General features: G+C 37.0%; 1 protein-coding gene across 7 annotated transcripts in view; it reads right to left on the bottom strand.

Annotated features, from left to right (window-relative positions):
• TRDN (triadin) overlaps window positions 1-20,689 on the bottom strand; it is a 225,288-nt gene that overhangs the window by 168,378 nt on the left and 36,221 nt on the right. For 6 of the 7 annotated variants that reach the window (XM_059842181.1, XM_059842185.1, XM_059842183.1 and 3 more), the window contains exons 3-5: window positions 20,177-20,224; window positions 13,616-13,753; window positions 11,661-11,687 (exon numbers count right to left, since the gene is read on the bottom strand). In XM_059842181.1, the coding sequence (XP_059698164.1) occupies window positions 11,661-11,687; window positions 13,616-13,753; window positions 20,177-20,224 (213 nt within the window). The remainder of the gene's footprint in view (window positions 1-11,660; window positions 11,688-13,615; window positions 13,754-20,176; window positions 20,225-20,689) is intronic. The other variant, XM_059842186.1, reaches the window with a different exon arrangement.

Genomic DNA, 20,689 nt, shown 5'->3' with positions numbered 1-20,689 from the left:
AGATGGAAGATTGCTCCCTAATTCTGGGCACATCTGAGCAGTTTTCCATGCCACTGCCTTCAAACACTGACTCAGGGGACTTAAGGGAAGCTGAGTCACTTCCTCTGCATTGCAACATTCAGTGGAGACATATCTCACCCAGTTCAAGAGGTCACCCTACATACTGAGATGAATATAAATAAATCATATTCTTCAGGCAGAGTCACACAGACACATTTTCCTTGCTTGCTTTAAAATGCCTCAGCTCTGCTGCATTTGTACCAAATATTACGTGTCTCACTAAAGATAAAAGGCCTATTTTTCTTGAAAAAATAAGTATAAAATAAGAACAAATCCTTGATATAAAATAAAAAAAGTTTTGAAATTACTTTTGATTTAGGGAAATTACTGCTAGTTTGGAAAATATGTATGGAGAAATGGATCTAGAGCTGGTTATTTAAATCAGGCTCACACTGTATCAGTAGTGAAGCTTGCTTCAAACAAATATTCCAGTAAGTTGCACAAAAAGATACCTTTTTAGACAGCCACACTGAGAATCTCATCTAATTTTCTGCTACAATTAGGACACCACACATCACAAAGAAAACATACACAAATGCCTAGAAGTGAAGTATATCTACTCAACACACAAATATGTGCATATATGCATTTTCACACTGCAAAGTGTCCCATCATTAAGGTCTCTTCACAAACTTCCCATTACAGTCTGAACCATCATAAAAAAATGCAGCCTGGATCACATCAATTCTGACACATTACATCCCAAATTTTCCCATTACAAGTAAATCTAGTCTTCATATAAGCTAAACTGAATCAATTCACAAAACAGAAAATAGCAACTATTTTTTAGCTTCGAAGTATTTAAAATCAGGAAACAGATTATTGGAGATTTTTTTGTTGTTGTTTTATGAGTGTTCTGATACTCTCTGCTTCATCTTTTATGACAAATAGCTTTAATTTTGTAGTAATCACATAATATCTTATTGCTGAGTTGACAAAGTGGTTGTAATATCATAGAAGACTTACATGGCCAGTTTAAAGCATGTAATTCATCTCTATCAGTGTGACACGTTGTTAATAAATCCTAAATATTACGAATTCATGTTTAGAAAAATGACAGAATCAAGCAGTAGCAAGGATAATCTTTGTCACCACAGCAACCATTCTTTATGAGATGACAGCACAGTTTATTAAATTATTGTAAGGGCGTATGTATTTTAAAAGCTGTATTTCATTGTTTGTTTTCTTAAATTATTAGGCAGACATGAAAAATTATCTTTCCCCTTATGTTGCTTGGGTTTTGAATAGATAAGTATTTCCTTAAATATGGATACTGCTTGATGCTAATTTCTCTAGACCTCAGGTCTTGTGCAGATATAGAGAACATGCAGGGTGATTATTTTAAACAGGTCCAAGAAGGAAAGCTAGGAATCTTCTCACTGACCATTTCAAGATGCTGAAAGGACACACACACAACTATATTGCTGTCAAGCTAATTTACCTTTGTCCTGTTGACCCAAAACAGACCTTACCAGTCAGCGGAGGATCAGTATTGCAGGAAGCTTTACTGGAAATCCCTGCTGAGCAAGAGAGTCTGGGCAGCAGCTTCCCCACCCCTCACCCAGCTAATTTTCATTAACAGCAGTTGACAGTGTCTACTGAGAGCACTGCACTGCTGTGCACTCTGGCTCCAGGAAGATCAGGATGGGAGAAAATAATTTCAGCCCCTTGAATCTGTGTGAACTAAAGGGTCAGCACTGTGCAGGTTTACATCAGTGTGAATGAAGAGCTCCTCATGCTAGGGCATGAGGAGATTCTCCTGTCTCCTGGTTCCCTTCTTTGTCTGCCTTTGTGTTTCTGATTTTGGTTTTTTATGTCCTCTTTTATAAGATTGTAAAATGGATGGCATTATTCTCAGCTGTTTTAATTTTTTTGTGTTAGAATAGCATCCATGAGCCTTAGCCTACATGAATTACTTTAGGTACCACATGGAGCTGTGACATGATATAAATATCTCATCTCTGTAACACAGGAGTTCAAACTTAAGAGGGATGCATTTCTTCTCTTACTGGGAAAGCACAGCCTTGCATCTTGCTTCATTAGAGGATTAAATGGTGAGTAGCATTCTGGTATTGTTGAAATAGCACCTACACCTCACCCTCCGCTGAGTTTCCATCTTACAGATGAAATAGATCTTTAAAAAAAATCCACAAAACCATATTAAAAATGTCCGTGATATAAGAGACAAAGTGAGGAAAAAAAAGAGTCCCCATTTGAAACACAAGAATGCTTTACCCAAGATAACCCAGAGAAAGTCAGCCAAGGAACTGGGGATTTTCCTCTGAATCTGACATTCAACATTACCCTCCATGCTTATGGCCAACCTGTTTGTACTTAAATACTGCTATGAAGAAAGAATGTAGTTCTAATATATCTAGTGTTCTAAAGGTATAATTAAGCAGGGTGGAATTTTCTATGAAATGAGAATAGATTTTTTCCCTAACAAATTTTACCAGCTGGTCATCTTTTTCATCAGCTGTTACAGGTAACACAGCGATTTACACCTTCAGTGCTTTGACATTCTCTCTCTTACAACTATCAAAACATGAAAAGGAAAATTAGTCCAAATCAGAGTCTGGTGAGCCAGAGGTTAATAATTTGCTTTAGATCAGTTAAAATCCTTACAACTATTGCCAGAAATTCAGTGGGGCTATATCCTTGCTAGTTTATCAGGACTAATTGGTAGCAGGCAGCTTATTATCCTGAAGAGTTGGTGGAAACTGATACTGAGGGCAAGGCTAGAGCGAGTGGTGTTAAGAGCTTTAGAAGATAGGAGACATGTCATTTCTAATGTGTTTTTAGATGTTGTCTGTGTGAAGTATTGTAGTCTACTCTATTGCTGTTGGTATCCTCAGGAGAAATTTGCAATTGTGCAGCTGATGTCTATTTTTAATCTAGATAGTGCCAGCTGGTGAGGGTGACAGTTATCCTTGCGGGGCTAGGAGGAGAAGAAAGGAAGCTGTGCATGAGAGCAACTTCTATCTGACTGCTAATACATCAAGTAGCTGTGCTCTGCAGGCAAAAACACCCACAGCAAAACCAAAAATCACCTTGCAACAGGTAAAAAGTGCAAGGAAAAATAAACAAACAAAAAACCCCAACCAACCAAAAAAAAAAACCAAACAAAAAAACCCCAAAAAACCAACCAACCAACCAAACAAACAAAAAAAAAAAAAAAAAACCAAAAAAAAAAAACACCCCAAGAAACAAACAAACAAAAAAAAAGTAAGCAGGAAATACTTGATTGGGGAATTAAATTGGTGTATTTTCTTATTGTGTCCATATCTAGGAACAAAAGGCAGTGTAACAGAAGGCCTTAAATACCAGCATTCAGTGTTGGAAGGTCTGAATGACATACATGGCTTATCCTGGTGACTTCCCTACCAGCTGGCCAGTAGCACAGCCTTATTCCCAGTGTTTTGTTAAATCTTGCCCTGTTCTGGGGACTCAAAGCAACTTCAGGCTGGGGTACTGCATAACTTTTCCTGAAGCCATGTGTTGTAAGAGCTTTCTTGAAAATGCAGCAGGGGACAAATTGCTCTTATCAATGAAAATGCTGAACAGTTTGTGTGCTCATCCACGGCATGAGAAACCAGATCGCAGTGCCTTTTAAATAGGATTTTAGAATTTTTTATCCAGCTCTTTGGAAATTGCAACTACATGTTAGAGTGAGAATGAAGGTTTCTTCTTGGGAAGGAAGGGAAGGGAAGGGAAGGGAAGGGAAGGGAAGGGAAGGGAAGGGAAGGGAAGGGAAGGGAAGGGAAGGGAAGGGAAGGGAAGGGAAGGGAAGGGAAGGGAAGGGAAGGGAAGGGAAGGGAAGGGAAGGGAAGGGAAGGGAAGGGAAGGGAAGGGAAGGGAAGGGAAGGGAAGGGAAGGGAAGGGAAGGGAAGGGAAGGGAAGGGAAGGGAAGGGAAGGGAAGGGAAGGGAAGGGAAGGGAAGGGAAGGGAAGGGAAGGGAAGGGAAGGGAAGGGAAGGGAAGGGAAGGGAAGGGAAGGGAAGGGAAGGGAAGGGAAGGGAAGGGAAGGGCCATGTCAAATTCCATTTGTCTTGTTAAACTGAGGATTCCCTTCCCTTCCTTTCCCTTCTCTTCCCAAATATTTTTTTATTATTATTATTTTGAATTTTTTTTTTTTTTATTCTGGTAAGGTTTGCATTTGAAACAGAAAAGCAATATCTTATCAGAATTTTTTTTACAGAGATGGAGGTACTTGCAATTATCTTTGACTAATTTTCCTGTAAGCATGACTGGCATTCTTCATGAAGACCATATGCAGATGTTATGATGGATTTTTAATGACTGGGCTTTTGAAAAAACTGAAAGTGGAAGATATTAAAAGTTTTCAATCCTATAAATTTTAACATAAAATTAAGTTTTATTCTTAATATATATAAAGATGTTAAGGTTGTGTTTTTCATTCCCAGACAGCAGTCCTGTACCTTTAGGTTCTAAAATCAAAAAAGGAATGCTACTTGCACCTTGATTAAAATTAAGAACCAAAAGACAGACCACCTCTTTATTCAAACAAATTAGAGATAGAGCCACATGATCAAAACCAGCGGAATATGAAATTGTCTTGACATGCTTCTCCTTATGGATGCCAGTCTGCAAGGTGTTACAGGTCAAGTGGTAAAATATATTTTTCATAGCTAATTTTATCAGTCTGCATTTAATTGAGTGTAATTTTTTAAAGAAAAAAATGCAGGCAAGGCTTGTAGACCTCTTAGACCAAAATTATATATACAACTATACCTAAAATCTCTAATTTTGATTAGCACCAAGGAAATCTTTTTCCATACAAATCTATTTAATTGTTGTTTGGTTGGGTCTTTTGGTTTTGTCTCTTTTTTTTGAAAGTTGTTAAAAATACAATAAAAAGAGATCGCAGACTCCGTTGCTCTACCAAGATTTCAAAAACATGAACTCTAGAGATTCTACCTTACTGTATCAGTCTGTAAATAGTCAATCCTTGGAAAATCCAATCACATTGGATCCCATCAATTTTATTTTAGGGGTTTGGCAGGCAGAAGAGAGAAGTTTCTGTGGGTCATGAGCATGGGCTCCATGTGCTTCATCCTCTCCTTGGCACAGCAGCAGCTGTGAAGGGATCTGAGTTCACTCAGAAATATGCAAGTACCCCAGTTTTGATGCTGTGGCTTTAAGTGAGTTTTGCAAAAGTTGTTAATTTTCCAGGTCAGGCACAGAAGACTCCAGCCAGTGGGGATCTGCTTAATATGTCCTCTCAGAGTGAGAACCTCCCCAGAGCTCCATTACTGGGGAACAAATTAAGATTTCCATAAAGATTGCATGGATATCTTCACTTAAGGTTTTCCCTGATCTAAGAGGATACCTTCAACAGCTGCAAACCTCTCTTCTAACACTTCTGCCCAGGGTCTCCACTAGCTTTCCAGCACACAATTCTCTTTTTCTCTTTTAAAATATAGTTGGTAAGTTTGGATTGAAAAGTTTCAGCTCAAGCTGAAAACAAATCACTATTCTGCAAAAGGCAAAAGAACTGTAATTGAACATCCCTGTACCCTTGTGGTAAATTGCCTTTTTTCATCTGCGTAATATGGAAAATATTTTCTTTCTTTTATAAAATGCTATTTTATGGTGGATATGCAATTGCTGTACTGATCAATGTAAGTAAAACCAGATGAAATTGTTAAAAGAACATTAATAACAGAAATGGATGCCACGAAAATGAAAAATGCAAAAAAACCAAAAAAAACCAACCATATCTGGAAAAGCACTTTAACATCTGAGAATTGAACCAATCAATGATTTCCATCTTTTAACACAGAGAGTACTTTACACAAAGATATGTAAAATGCTTTATAGTAAAGTGTAGCCTAGGGAAACAGCAAAAGCCTTTTAGTGAGATCTTTAATAGCAACTCATATACAGAGAAGTGAACATTACCGTCAGCAGCATAAGAAACTGAACTCAGATGGCATTATCAGTACAAAGAGGTATATACTTTAGGGGTGAATGGAACTGTCTAATTATTTTTTAAGACGCGTATATGACAACTACACTGGTAAGACAATTTTCAGGTTGCATTTATGGTATTCTGAATTTATTGTCCCAAGCTCATTTCCAAACTTTCTGTAGCCTTGGGTTCACAAGAAGCTGTAGATGGATTACAGCCATGCAAACACTGTGTCCCTTCACTGGGGAAAATGCTTGGGGTATGGAGAGATCTCTTGGGAAATTGCAACTATATTTTTAATAGTTCTGATATACTTCCTGAGCATTTGCACTGGTCACTCTAGGGCAGCAAAAAGGACTTCTGTCCCATCCACTGAGTCAGCTGAGCTTTTGGTCTAATCCTATATTCTTAGGTACTTTATTAGTAAAAACGGTCTGACATGCATGATAAATAGTAGAACAAATACCTTCTTTATTTGATTACTGCACCAAAAAACTATGTAGGAAATTGTCTGGTCTGAGAACCATTCCTTTTGAGACCACTTTGTTTATTAGCACAGATCAATAACCAGGCCTGAACAAGCCATAGATTGTGATGAATAAATTCTGACTGGCCTAACCTTGGGGTGCAGAAGGGGTTAATAGGAGGGGGTGTCTGGCATCAGGTCTGGGGGAGCTACACCTTGGCCAGACTGATGAGGGTGAGTCAGTGTAACTGACAATCCCCTTAGAAGCTGACATATCTTTTAAGAGCATGATGTGTCTTCAGCTTATTAATAACCAGCCTAATACTCTGACAGTGATACTCTCATTTGAACTGAAGACAGATGGATAAGGTGCTTTCCCAAAAAGTTTATTTGTCTTGTACAAAATTTCTTGAGACCTTTAACAGAAATTTCTAGTCTGTGTTGGCTTTTTTGTTGTAATTTATGATTTTTTAATCACATTTTCCTAGGAAAAAAGTCAAATACATATTTTTCTGTCTCACATATAGACTAACTCACAGAAAATTAGAGATCCATCTCTACCTGAAAGGAATGTTACTTTTGATTGTCAGTAAGAATAATCTAATGCCAACTGCCACAATGGTGCTTTATTTCTCTCTCTGCTTTTGAATTGAATAGTATTTATTGAAATTAAAATTATTTTCAATTTAATAAAGACCTTTTTAGGCATGGTTCTCAATGTTGAAATGTTTGTCTTTCTTTACTATTTATACATCTTTGTTTCCAAATTTGTGTTTTGTCAACTCTTTTTCCAAACTCACAACTGAGGACAGTAGTGCCCACAAAAACAAACAAACAAACAAACAAAGAAACACCCTTCACTTTCTTTTTTATAGTAATAATTTCTAATAAAAACATACGGGCATGCAGCTCTCAAATAATAGAATGTGCCTCTAAAGGTGAAACTAACCCTAAAAAAATGCACAAGTTAACAGTCATAACTATTATTATTATAGAAAAAAATGAAACTATAAGAATATTAAGCCTGAAAGAATTGAACCTCTCTGCCATTTGTGAAAATGCCCTATAGTTTTTGTATGTTGAGAATATGCATTGTTAAAGACTGCAAAATCCCCTCCAGCATAATCTTTCTCTATGTCCACTGAAGAATACTGTTTTGCCAGACAATATTAAATGTTCATTCTTTTCCAATTATTGAAGATAAATATTAGTGATAAGACTTGGACTGGCAAAAATAATTGCAATAAAAAAAAAGGTGCTTGAGAGATATTTTCATATCTTCAAAGGATTCTGAAACTGATATTAATCCCATTGCCTGTGGAAGCCCATTGTCATTACTTGTACTTTTATTATCTTTGCTTTTAATTTACATCTCTAGGAAAGTGATCTTTGCTTTCTTTGGGATCATAATTATGATTAGACTTTTCCTCTTTCATGTCCAGACAATGTCCTTGCCACTCCCCTTGAATTTTTTCCAATATACAATTGTACTGTGATATCAGCAATCTTAATTTTTCAGGTACTATATTACATTATTAAGTAAATTTTGTGCAAACATTTCAGCATTCAAAAAAGCTGCTAGAGTGAAGGCTTGTCCATTCACTAAAACCAGACATGGAGATTTTTCAAAAATTCTCATTCTTTTCATGAATACCACAATAACTTTGAGTTAGATCCAATACAAACACTTAAATATCAGGCACAGCAACCATAGTGCACATTTCCAGTGTGAAATTTGAGAGAGGTTTTCCATAAAAATGTGAAAAAATGTCAGTTTGTTCATATTCTGGAGACAACAAAATCTCACTGGTATTTTTTTTTCTTGTTTAGAATGTTCAAATGCCAGTGTCACCAAAAGAAGGATCTTTCATAAAGCTATAGATGAAATTGCTGCACAGAGTAGAAGGGATTTTGATGCAGAAATGACCCTTTACAAGTAGGCAGAGAAAATTCCATAACCAAAAGCTTTGCTTCTAATTTCATGAATCAAACTAGCGTTTTGGCACCCAAAAACCCCCAGATCTATTTGTATAGATGGTCCTCTTATGGGTCCAGCCCTAATAGCAGCAACATGGAAAGAATCACCAATTCTGTGTTTTATTTTGTTTTGTTTGGTTTTAGAAAGCTTTTCTTCTGGAAGTCTAATCTATGGACCATGTAAATGACAGCAGAAATTAGTTGAGAAAAGCTACTTGGAGGGATCTGCACCTTGTGCTCAGGGGAACAGATTGTGATGATTGTGAGAGTGCTACCTGCAGGAGCTCACCTGAGCCCTCAGCTCACCTCCCAGGGCTCTGCCTTCTGCTCTCACGACCTTCAGCGCTGGGAGAGAATTTCACTGTGCCTAAGGAGAAAGGCTGTTCACCAGACTACACCACAGAGCTCTCAGAAAGCTTCAGTTTAGCCTTAGACCCCAACAATTAAGCTCCTTGATGTTTCTACAGTTTTAAGAGAAGCCTGAAGAGGCACAGGAACAACTGAGCGGCTGAGAGGCGTTAGTCACTGAGGGGACACGTGCGGGACTCTGCACTGTCATTTCCAAGGGACTCGAGGCTTCAGGCCACATATGTTGTATTTCTGTAGCTCAGTAAAAGAGGTGACAAAATCAAGTATAAACAAGACCAGATCCTGGCTGCCAGGATGAAATGGAGAACTCCAGTCACCTGGAGATGGTAAGTTATTCGAGGATGTTGCAATGTGAAAGCTTATGGCAATACTCATGACAGAAAGGGGCACTTCTTCAGCAGGCACAGTCAAGAGAAAGTGCTGTGCAGGGGCACAAGCATGAGAATGCTTGTACTCTAAAAGGTAGAGGGAGAACCTTGAGCACACACTCAGGAAGTGGAAAAGCCCACTCAAAATTTGTTTTTACTGTTCTGGAAGGTGAAGCATGTTTGAATTTGGGCTTTTTCACATCTGTGTGGCTGCATTATCCTGTAAGGCACCAGATCAGGAGAAATCACCAGGTTCTTGTCCATTTCCTTTATTCCAAAGGTAGGAGACAATCTCAGGATTCATGTCCAGAACCAGGAGCTTTGAATAGTGAGAAAAGCATTCCCAGCTGGCAGTTAGATACTCAGCTCTTTGGATGGAGCAATTTTAGGTCCAAACAACCATACATAACTTCCGATTGCTTACCATTTAAGCAGCCTTGAGTTTGTTTAGATGACTTGTCTGAATTCTGTTTCTACATCTTTCTGCCCCAATGCAATGGGTAAGGCCTATGTCACCGATTGCTTTAGAATATTCACTGTTCAATTTGTGGTTTTGCAATCCCTCTGTACTGTCCTCCCCCCGTCTTCAAAGTGGCACAAGCCCCCCATTTTGTATCTTGTGTTTCTAAAACTGGATTTGTTCCCTTATTGTTATTCAGTTCAGTTAATTGTTGGTTTTTCTGTTTGTTACCTGACTGCTCCCTGCCAAGTTTTAAACCCCCCACCCCTTCCCAGTTGTTAACCCCTCCTATCCCTACCCTTTTCCCCAGAACCCTCCTTACTTCTCCTTCCATTAAATGTGATTCCCTCCCTGAACCTGCCCTTCCCTGTAGAAACTTCCTTGCCAGTTTTGTATCCTTCGAAATCCCGTTAGTTTACTTAAGCCTTTCTTCTCCCTTGAAATCCTCCATTGGTTTGCACACTGTATTCCCTTCCTTGTGTTCCACCCCCAGTTCTCCGGATTAGTTAAAGAGTGTATCCTCCCCTGACACCTCCCCCGTTTATAAACTGACGTCTGCCCTCCGTTCAGGGTCCTGGCATCCTGGTCTCGGGGAGTTTTGCCATCGAATAAAGCTACCCCAGTTCCACCCAGGGCCCGTGCTGCTGCCCTTTTGTTCCTGTGCCAAACCTCCACTGGGTAGCCGGGATTCTGCAGAGCTTTGAAAGGGGAGTCTGTCCCGCCCTTGTTATCCCCTAGCTGGGGCTTAACACCCAACTGATTTCCAGAGAAGGGATTGCTATGCTGAGCATGGTGCTGTCCATAGTGATTTTATGGATTATGCCTTCCTAGCCATGAAGTGACAGCACTGTCAGCCTGGCCTCTACACTGGCCTGTTGGGAGAAGACACATTTCACCCGTGTACATCCTTGCCAACAATGTGCTACAGCTCTGTGCACCTTCCCCAGAATTAAAAATGCACCTTTCTCCATGGGAAATGAGACAAGACTGAAGGTTTTACAGTTCTTACAGATGAAGTAAAGGAGGGAATCTTTTCCTACACTGTCTGTAAAGTTTCCTAACATGAGGAGTCATCAATAGAAAGAATACTGCTCCTCGTCTTCAAGCCTAGTGGTTCCTTGGAGTACAGATTGAGACTGACAGATTATTTCATTAAGTAGAAGCCTAAACTTGTTCCATTTAACTTCAGAAAGCACCCGGATTGTAATCTCAGAAGCAACTGGGGTGCTGGATTCTTGGATATGGGCATTTACCCCTTGAGAAGTTGATGGATGCAAATTCAGTTTACATAGGGCTGCTTACACATCCTGCTATTCTCGAGTTTTGCTAAATATGGAGAAAAAACATGCCCTAGTTTTGAAAAGATTTACATTCTATCATCACTAATTCCAGCCTTCTAATACATTTGCATTTTGATTTAATAGAAGTTTAATATAAGTTTTATGTTTCAGCAAAACAATTTCAATATCCATAAAGATTATAACACAATTTACTTCCTTCACTAGTCTGCTTTAAAAATTCAATGATAACTAAATAATTTTTTCTGAAGATTAAGACACAGTCCTTTCTTTAGAGGCCTGTGTTGGCTTCAGGTAAAATACTTGACACTACCTCATCATTATTTCTCACTAAATATACTTTCCATATTATTATTCCTGAATTTTATTTCTATTCAAACATACACAGAACTCCTTTGCATTAACAGAAGTCCCACAACCATGACAAGGATTTAAAAAACATTTCTGTAATTCTATTTTTATATTAATTTTTTTCAGATTTTCTGTAATAATTAAATAATAAAGAATAATGAATAGTAAAGTAATAATGAAATAGTAAAGAATTCTTAAAAATTCTTACCACAAACGGCTCAGTAAATATTATTTTTTGTGTTTTGAATTTAAGAGGTTTGCTAGAGCACAACTGGAAAGGTTAGTAGACTGCCATGTAACAGTTGTCAGAGTTTATATTACAGTTAATTCTTAAAAAGATTACAAAATATTTTCCCTCTATTATTAAGCAACAGACCAACCTTTTTTCAGAGAAGGTTCCACTTCACCTAAACCAAGAGAAAAAAAACAGGTATCAGAAAAGATTAAAAAGAACCCAAACCAACAAAACCAACAAAAAAACCAAAACCAAAACAACTCACAAAACAAAACCAAATAAACAGCACATTTTTTCATGTTGGCTCATTTTATTTCAAAAAATATTTTTTCTTCTTTATATGCTAAATGACAAGCATCTATTCTGAGATTTTGAATCTTTCATTAAAAATCTAACTTGCCATAGAGTTTTGGGTAGATAAATTCAAGGTTCAGTAGTAACTTAGGAAATATCCAAGTCTCTATTTGTGCTTCTGAATATTAACTTGTGACTACAATAAAAAATTTGCTTCACTTTATGTGTGTTTCCACATTTTAAGGAAAGGCTCACTGGTTCTATTTTAAATTCCAAATAAAATATAAATGAAATTAAGCAATACTGTAAATCTAGCAATGGCCAATGCAAAAAGTAATCCATTTCAGTGTAACTATAAGCACTTGATTGTTGCCATGTGTTACTGCACCTCCATGCAGGATGTGGAATTTGAAGGAGTGATCCCGAATGACTGGCCAGTGTGCAGCTTTAGACTGCAGCACAGAGTGGGCAGGGTGCTCAAAGCACTTAATTTTTATGATAGAGTGCAGTAAGATGCCTTGCTGCCTATTCACACTCCTGGTGGATGATGAAATTCCACTTGGGCAAAACACTGCCAGAGCTAAGGTTTCCAAATCTAGCGAACATCATATCTCGAATTTTTGTCTGTCAGGTATTTTATGACTTTTCCTACTGCCATTAACACTTAGACACTCGAGTGTTTGAAAGTTTGCACGTGCTTTGGGAGCTATGAAATCCTGAAAATGCACACTGATCAAATTTTACCAAGCTCTCTATTTTTCATCTTTTCTCTTTGTCAGGCTTAGGAGAGACTGGCTTTCTGCTAGTTATAAATCATATCTCAGAATAAGATGCCCAACTCACAGACTCACAGGTAGCAGCCTATCTATTAGCATTCATATACGGTGCTAATATAAAAAGCTCATGCACATATTTAAAAGTAAGCACTTGGTAATATCTCAGGTTTCTGAACAAATGGGTAGAAGTCAGTTTCAGTACATGTCACTTTTTAATTATATTCTGGTGTAGCCAAATGGAATATAAAATAAACTACCGTGAAATGAAGATGTCACTCCTACCCTTATCGCTTGTCAGAATGACCAATATGATGTGACATGATGATCCACTACTGACTGTGAGCAGTCTCTGCTCATACTGGGGAACTAGATTTTATTTTTTTGTTTTGGTTTGGCTTTTGTTTTTTATTAACAGAAAGAAAGTTATTTCCAAAATCAAAATATCATCAAGTTACTTTCTTTTATCTGATTATGTCAGATGAAGAATGGTACCATAATGGCAAAATAATTTCTAGTAAACTGAATTATTTGCAATATGCCATCCAAAATCCCGTAAGTTCAGCTGAAATGTTACATTTTTTTTTTCATTCCAATATATTGCCCCGTTATCACTATGTCAGATTGAAAAAAGTTCTAAATTTCTTGATGTATCTTGAATATTTTCCAGGGTTCTTTAGATTCTTGCTGATTAAAAGAAAATAGTCATTTCCATTCTCTGAAGCAATATCCTGATGCATATTTTGGTTGTGGCTTTGGAGTTGTATATAAATTAGTTTCTTTTCTTCAAGATGTACTAATGATAATATTTAATTCTGACAGCTTTTCTGTAATAGTACATTAAACATGAGATGAAAGCTAACAAAGAGACCAATTTACTGATTGGAATAGCCAGTGGATGCTTTATTAGCAACAATGTTCACTTATCCTTTTGTTTGACCTTCTTGTCTGCGATGTTAAAAGCTGAGTAAGCCATTTTAATGCGTGTAAAAAAGCAGTTAGAGCAGTTACAAAGTCTTTACATTACAAATACCTTCATCACTGTCATCATCATCACTCCATACGATGTCAGACAGTAAAGAAAAAAAGCCATAAATCCAATCAGAAGACTCTTCCAGTGTCTCATGAATGATTCTCAGTGGTTCTGTGCTGAGCTTGTGAACAGATCTTCCTGAGTGCAGAGTTTAAAACAAAGCAATTTGAAAAAAGAACCCAAACCAAACAAGTCCTTCAGCAGTAAAAGTTCAGCTTCATTTTCTACAGGACTAATTATACTACCTCTTTTAGCAGAAACAAGGATTGTGAATGTTAATTTTTCATTTTTCAAGCATTTGAGGACAGCTCTCCTTCCTGTGGAAGGCTGGTATAAACTGTATCTTATTGCACTTGCTGTTCACAGAGTGATTAAGGACCCAGTGTACAATTTGGTTTGATGCTGTACTCCAAGTTCTGGTTCTCCTTCTGGGGCTTGGTTGGGTAAAATGTAAGTATAGATTTCACTTTAATATTCTTTATTTTAGATAATCATTTCAGCCCAGTGTTTAATCTCAGATCCCCTGCCTCTTGATGCCCCTCTAGGATTCAGTTCCACTTATGTCGTATCTCCCAGCAGAGCTCCTTCCTTCACACAAGTCCTGGCTGAAGAAATTGGTGAGCCTCGGGTTAGCTACACTGACAGGTCACATCATTGTCATGTACCACACATACAGGATGGGAAGAAGAAAGCTGTGCATACTCAGGCCAAAATTAACCTGAGCTCAGATAAAACAGGGATGCGAATCCAGACAGTGGCACAGAGACTGCTGCTTTCAAACTCCTGTGATTCTGGTTCTTCTCTTACAATTTTTCTAGAATTTCTTTCATGTACACTTGTGCACATGTGCATACTTGCTCTGGTCTTACTCCCCCTGTGGGCAAGCAAATTAGGAAGCAAGGAAGCATGTTTCATGTCCTTCACCTTCCTGGAACCTCTGATGGAAATGAGACTCCTGCTCCCCACTGTATCCACACCCAGGCAGTGCAGCTATCAGTGGCTAATACTATTCCCTTAAAGGCTTTTCCCATTGGGATTTCACCTGATTTCTCCAGGTGAAATCTCAGTCTTCTCTATCTCTGACTGACTTCTTCTTCTGACTATTCTGTGCAGCAATTTTCTACTTTCTTGAACCAAACATTGCTTGTACCAAACATTGCTTAGGAAGAGGGAAAACCTTCATTCTGTCTATGTTACTGCCCACTGTACTTGAAACTGCAGACTGAGTAATTTTCTGGTCTGTGCAAAGCTTTTCCACAAATATAAACAACTAAAGGTAGACTTCAAATGTGATTTGAGCTTTTGGCCTAGTCTTGCTCCGAGGAGTTTCGATAGAGATATGTACCCTGAATTTGGCATTATGAAGGTGGGAACCATGCTTTTGTAGGCAAAGATTTTAGTAGGAATCTAAAGACAAGTCTATTCAGAACTACTTCTGAGTGCAGTGTTCTGACTCACAAACCAAAATCAGAAGCAGTCTCACATGGACTTGCAGGCTAAAATACATGCAAGGTGCAGGTTTAAAGGAACTTTTTCAGTGACAGCAATATGAAAAGCTATTATCTTAAAGTGCTGTAACAAACTTTAGATGAAGCTTTATTTGAAATATAAATGCATCACTATTCATGTTCATTTTATTTCTAATTAATTATTCTGAAACACAAGAGACCAGGCTGACTTTCTATTGGTTTGCATCACCTTGTTCATAATGCAGACCAAAGAAATATCGTAGTTAATATCTCATGAATATTGTATTATATAGGTATGTGCTGCTGAACAATCAGACACATCAAATAAATTAAAGGCATGGCATGATGCAATGACAGAGTTGTAAAGAAATTAATTTAGTGCACAACAGTGCACACTATCTTATTCAGAAATATTGAGTAGTAAACCAGCAAATATTTACTTTGTTTAGCATGACACTTATTTGCATTGTCTTCATGCATTGAGATGTAGAGATTTAATTTTTTCAAGTGATTTGCCACAAATTGTTATCTCAAGCATTAACCAGGAGAAAGAATACCTATACTTAGGCTCTTTAAAAGTAAAGAGACCTGACCCCAGATGCCATTTACACTTTACTCTAATCTAGAGCTGCTAAGGAGTCAAAGTGGACTAATAGAATGGACATGGCCAGAGGTGTCTTAGCGAAATCAAGATTTTGATTCACAAGCAGGGATGGTTAAACTTTGGACAGCTGCCTTGATTTTCACTGTGGCTGTCCACCCTCCTTTTACCCACTGGGTGCTTAGGAAGGACTCAGTTGCTTTTACAGCCACAGGTTTTCACAGCTGCGAGGACTACAGCTATAAACTAAATGAGAGTTGGTATCAATTTATTTTAATTAACCGGTCTATCAACTAGCAGCTCAAAAACTGCTTCTGCTTCACAGGTAGCAGAGCTGTCCCCCCTGGGCAAGCAAGGGAAATGCTCAGAGAAGTGCAAGATCAAGAGCAGAGGAAATTATTCCAACCACCCCAAGGCAAGCCATCTTTGCTGATGAATCAGTCTTCAACATTATATCCTGGTCTTTAATTCATAACATCTTCATACCACACTATGAAAAAGGATTAGAAATTTTAAGTGTCTAGAGGCAAAATTTTGTGTCCAGTCATGCCTATGCTAATAGGTGTGAGTTGCAAATCCTGTTTAACATAGAAAGTTTAGAAAAATCAGTTTGGAGCTGTGTAGAGGACGCTTTATTGGTATTTGCAAAATGAAATTTTGTATTCAAACAGATACCGTGAGCTCCCTTGAGGTCTGATGCAAATGGCATGAACCTGGAAAATTATGTCCTCGTGCACAGATCTTCTGTTTAACTCGTATTTCCAACATTTTTAAGAGTAGTGCTAATAGTAATGATGTGTTCTAGAAGTCTTTAGAACACCAGACCAAGTAATGCTGAAGTGAAAATTAAGACTGATTAAATCCATGCTTTTAGTTCTCCCAACAATTTTGACAATACCAGGTGCTACGAGGTCCCTAATAGAATGAAATACAAAGGAAATGAAACAATTCTGGTGTTAACAAGTACAGAGAAAGATTCAATTTACCTCACATACATGCAAAGACAATATTTTCCAAAAGATTTGCATACTCTTGCTTCAAGAATGAAGCTGAAATAATGCAGATTTTCATAGCAAAGTTTGAGCTTCATATTTTTTAATTTAGAGATGTCCGGCAATTGAAAGCATGATGATATTTTTTTACAATCATCTTGCAGTCAACATATTTGACTGGATTAGAAGTCTTCTATCCAACTTATAATTTCTTAGCAAATCTTAGGAGACTAATTATTTTAAAAGTAAGTTCACTATTTATTTCTTTTGCTAACATACGGTGTGTATATAGAATTTGTAACTACTCTATGGCTATAACTAATATTATTATAGATTAATATAATTGATCTAAACTGTAATTGATGCATCATATATCACATAAAATCCATTGATCTGGAAGTAGAGGGGGCAGGATTTTGCATTTAAACTGTAAAGAGGCTATTTCTCAGAATATTTCTCAGATAGTTATAGACTTGTGAAGTTTAAGTTTTCATTTAACTTTTAAATAGAGATTGAGCCAACTTTTAAGTCTTAGATAAAATAGTAAACAATTAATAAATGCCTGTTGAAGGAGGAAAAATGAAGTAAATGGTTACTGAGGAGGTTAAGACATGAAACATACAATTAATATTGAAGAATTTAGGGGACACTACATAATTACCTTTAATCATAGTTTAAGTTCAGATTATCCTATTTAGTGGAATATACCTGAAAGGATATTTAATCCCTGGTGTTCCTAAACTCCCTCAAAAGCCAGTGCAGAAAGACATATTGCAACCTTCAGAAGGCAAGTGTCTCTCTTTCCTCTGAAATCTATTTTAGGGTTACATGAATCAATTTTCAAAGACACCTACTCCTTTCCATTGACTAGAAAGGAAGTCTGAAAAATTAGCATGGACATATCACCTTATTTTCCTATTACTGAGGTATGTGACATGGATCCTGCTAGTGATACTGTTTCAGATTTAAATCCTTCTTGTTATTGCACACTTTGGCTAAGCACTTAGATTTGAACCTTTACATTCATAATTAAAGCCAAGACTATACAACTCTTCCCCTTGATAAATTACTTACATTCCAGAACAGCACCAATTCCACAAAAATGCATTGGTAAAATGTTTAATTTGTCAAAGTATTCTATTACTTGGCACAGTATAAGAGATGTTTTTCAGATCAGTGAAAGTTCCTCTTTCTTGTGCTGGCATGTTCACTGCTGTAAGCATAGTAACAGTTTTGTTTTGTTTTAGAGGAAACATCAGAATTCCAGAACCTTCCAGAAAATGATGACATTTGAAAGAGTGGAAGCTGATTGAGGAAGAATTTCAAGTAAATGGAAGGAATTTGTATACTACCTTTCAAAGAGATCTTATCCTAGGACAACTCAATTGAATTTGGTTGGAGAATGTCTGTTAACTCTTGGAGATATCTGGAGGATTATTTGGATTTTCCATACTAAACATATGCAAATATATTTTAAATAATTACTTAAGAAATAGTTTCAGATGTGTTGTAGGTACTGCTGAAAAATCCCAGTGTAATTGGAAGCAGCACATCAAGTGCTACAATTCTTTGTAGCTCTCTAGCATTACTGGTACAGAAACAGAAATTTGATTAAAAATGTGAGAACAACAGTCCTGAACAATTAATTTCTTCATTTCTGAAGTCTCTCTGGCTCACAGACTAAATTCCAAATGATTTTAAAATCAAATTGTCAACCTTAATGGTAATTAATAACCCACACTTAACACAGCTCCTTGAAACAAGACAAAAACTAAGTTCTCAAGTCCTACAACTGGCGTTAACAAGAAGATAGAAGGAAATTTTCATAAAGTGACAAAGTATTTCAGAACAGAAAAGCCCTTTATTTTTCATCAGGACTGATAATGGGTATTTTACAAGTGATGTTTGGATTCAAGAATTGAGTAATCACATGGTATGATTTGCTGTAGCCTCTCAAGCAAATTTGGTTATGTTTAATAGTCTGTGTCATTTATTCCTGTGAAGTGCACAACAAAAAGTGACTAATTGATTATCTGTGCAAATCACTTCAGTCATTATTTGAGTCTTAGTAACTGCCAGAAATGCAGCTTCCTATCAATCTTTTTTGCCTGTCAAATGGTTAAATGTATACTCAGAGTTCAACCTGTGTTAAGGTGGCCTGTTTTTTTTAATGAATCACATTAAATTAGTTAATAATTGCTGGATTTTCATCAATTACATATTTTAACTCCAGTGAATAGAATGCAATTAAGTTACAAATGATGGTAATTATCTGGTGCAAAGATTGATCTATGAGATATAAACTACTTCATTGACACTGACAAGGTACGGCTGATGAAGACAGAGAATTTCTGTTGTGTTTGATAAAATACAAAAGCTGAACACTAGCTTTTGGTAATAAAACCTATTCTATTCTTAGTAGAATATTCTATTATAAATATAGAGACCTATATTTTAATTTGAAAGTTTATATATTTTAAAGTTTCTTTCTTTCTGCTCTGTGATCTTTTGGAAAGTAGCATCTAAGATATTGAAGTCAATATACACATAGTCTCCTATTATTAATGTCCCAGTTAATCAACATAACTGTCCTTAGGTGTTACATTTCTGTTTCATAGACTAACAGTTTTGTCAAGCTTATAGCTCTAAGGCATAAACAGGTAAAACTCTTCTTGGTACTACTGAATTATTAGTATAAAAATACTAATTGAATTTTTAATTATATTACATATAAAAACTGTCAAAAAAGCACAGAGTCATCTTTCTCAGTAATTTCCATTTAATAAGTACATATATTGTAAATATTAAGACTGCAGCCTAAGACTACAGCCTGTAGCTGTCTCTTTCTAATACCAAACTTAGATAATTATATTGAGGTCAAGTTCATAGAGGAAACCTCACCTGAAACTGACCAAAGAAGCTGTTATAACTAGAATTTACTTGCCAAAATTTAGAAAGAAATTCACAAACTCTCACAAAGTAATTGAGTATTTTTAGGTCGATTTGATATAGCCCTACATGTGGATACGAGTGCAGGTTTAGGATGGGATTTAAGTGTAGTTTGTGTGAATTGATTTGATATCAACGGGAAGGTTTTGATTCAGATCTTCATTAGGTGGTGTTTTCTGAAGCACATCTTATCTAAAATAATTTGAAGCTTTATTTTTTCTTATTCTTTGGGTTCAGTTCTCTGACTAAGAACACAGATCTTCAGATCTGTAAGGGCATCTGTAATGCCCTTTAAAGGGCATTAAAAGTGTAAAATTAGAACCTCAGCTTGACACCATTTCCTGTGCCTCTCCTGGCTGGGGGCATCCCTTAGCTGTCAAATCTACTTCAAGCATGACAAGAAAATGAGGAACAGGCTGCTGCAAGCCCCAGCCTGGCGGAGTTGGGGTTAGCTGAGAAGCAGTGCTGCCCTGTGCTGGCCTCTGCTCGTGCCCATGCTTTGTTATCACCCACACAGATATTCAGAACACTGCAGGCAGAAGGTCTTTACCAGGTGGGAAACAGGGATCATCACAATGTTGTGAATAGGTGGCTATACCTGATGGCAACAGCATGAACCCCAGAATGGTCAACAAAAAAAATGAAGAAACACCATTAGCAATAATGAATGTTCTCAGCTGTCTCTTGGCTAAAGGAAGCACTTAAGGAGTGAAATTTAATCTCTGGGAGGCTGCTGTTATGTGGCAGAAATTTGAGTTCATTAAAAAAAGAAACAATATGCTGTAGGTGTGAGATAATACAGTGTGAATCACAGCAAGGTAAAAACGTGGTCAGACAAAGCACAGTATTTTCACAAGTGACAAACAAATTCTATTGCTGAAAAGAATATAATACATATAGGTGATTCTAGTTGAGTTACTTCAATTTCTTGAACAGCAAATAACAAAAGAATTGCCTCACTGCAATTGTTACTGGAATGAATTACTGGTTTGATTTGTTTGTTTAAAATTAGAAATTTCACAGATACCATTATGCACTGCAAATTTGCTTTGTGTTTTGTGTC

The sequence above is a fragment of the Haemorhous mexicanus genome, chromosome 3, assembly GCF_027477595.1.
Source record: "Haemorhous mexicanus isolate bHaeMex1 chromosome 3, bHaeMex1.pri, whole genome shotgun sequence".
Lineage (NCBI taxonomy): Eukaryota > Metazoa > Chordata > Aves > Passeriformes > Fringillidae > Haemorhous > Haemorhous mexicanus.
The sequence above is the reverse complement of the archived record's forward strand: the minus strand, read 5'-3'. Positions and strand labels throughout refer to the sequence as shown.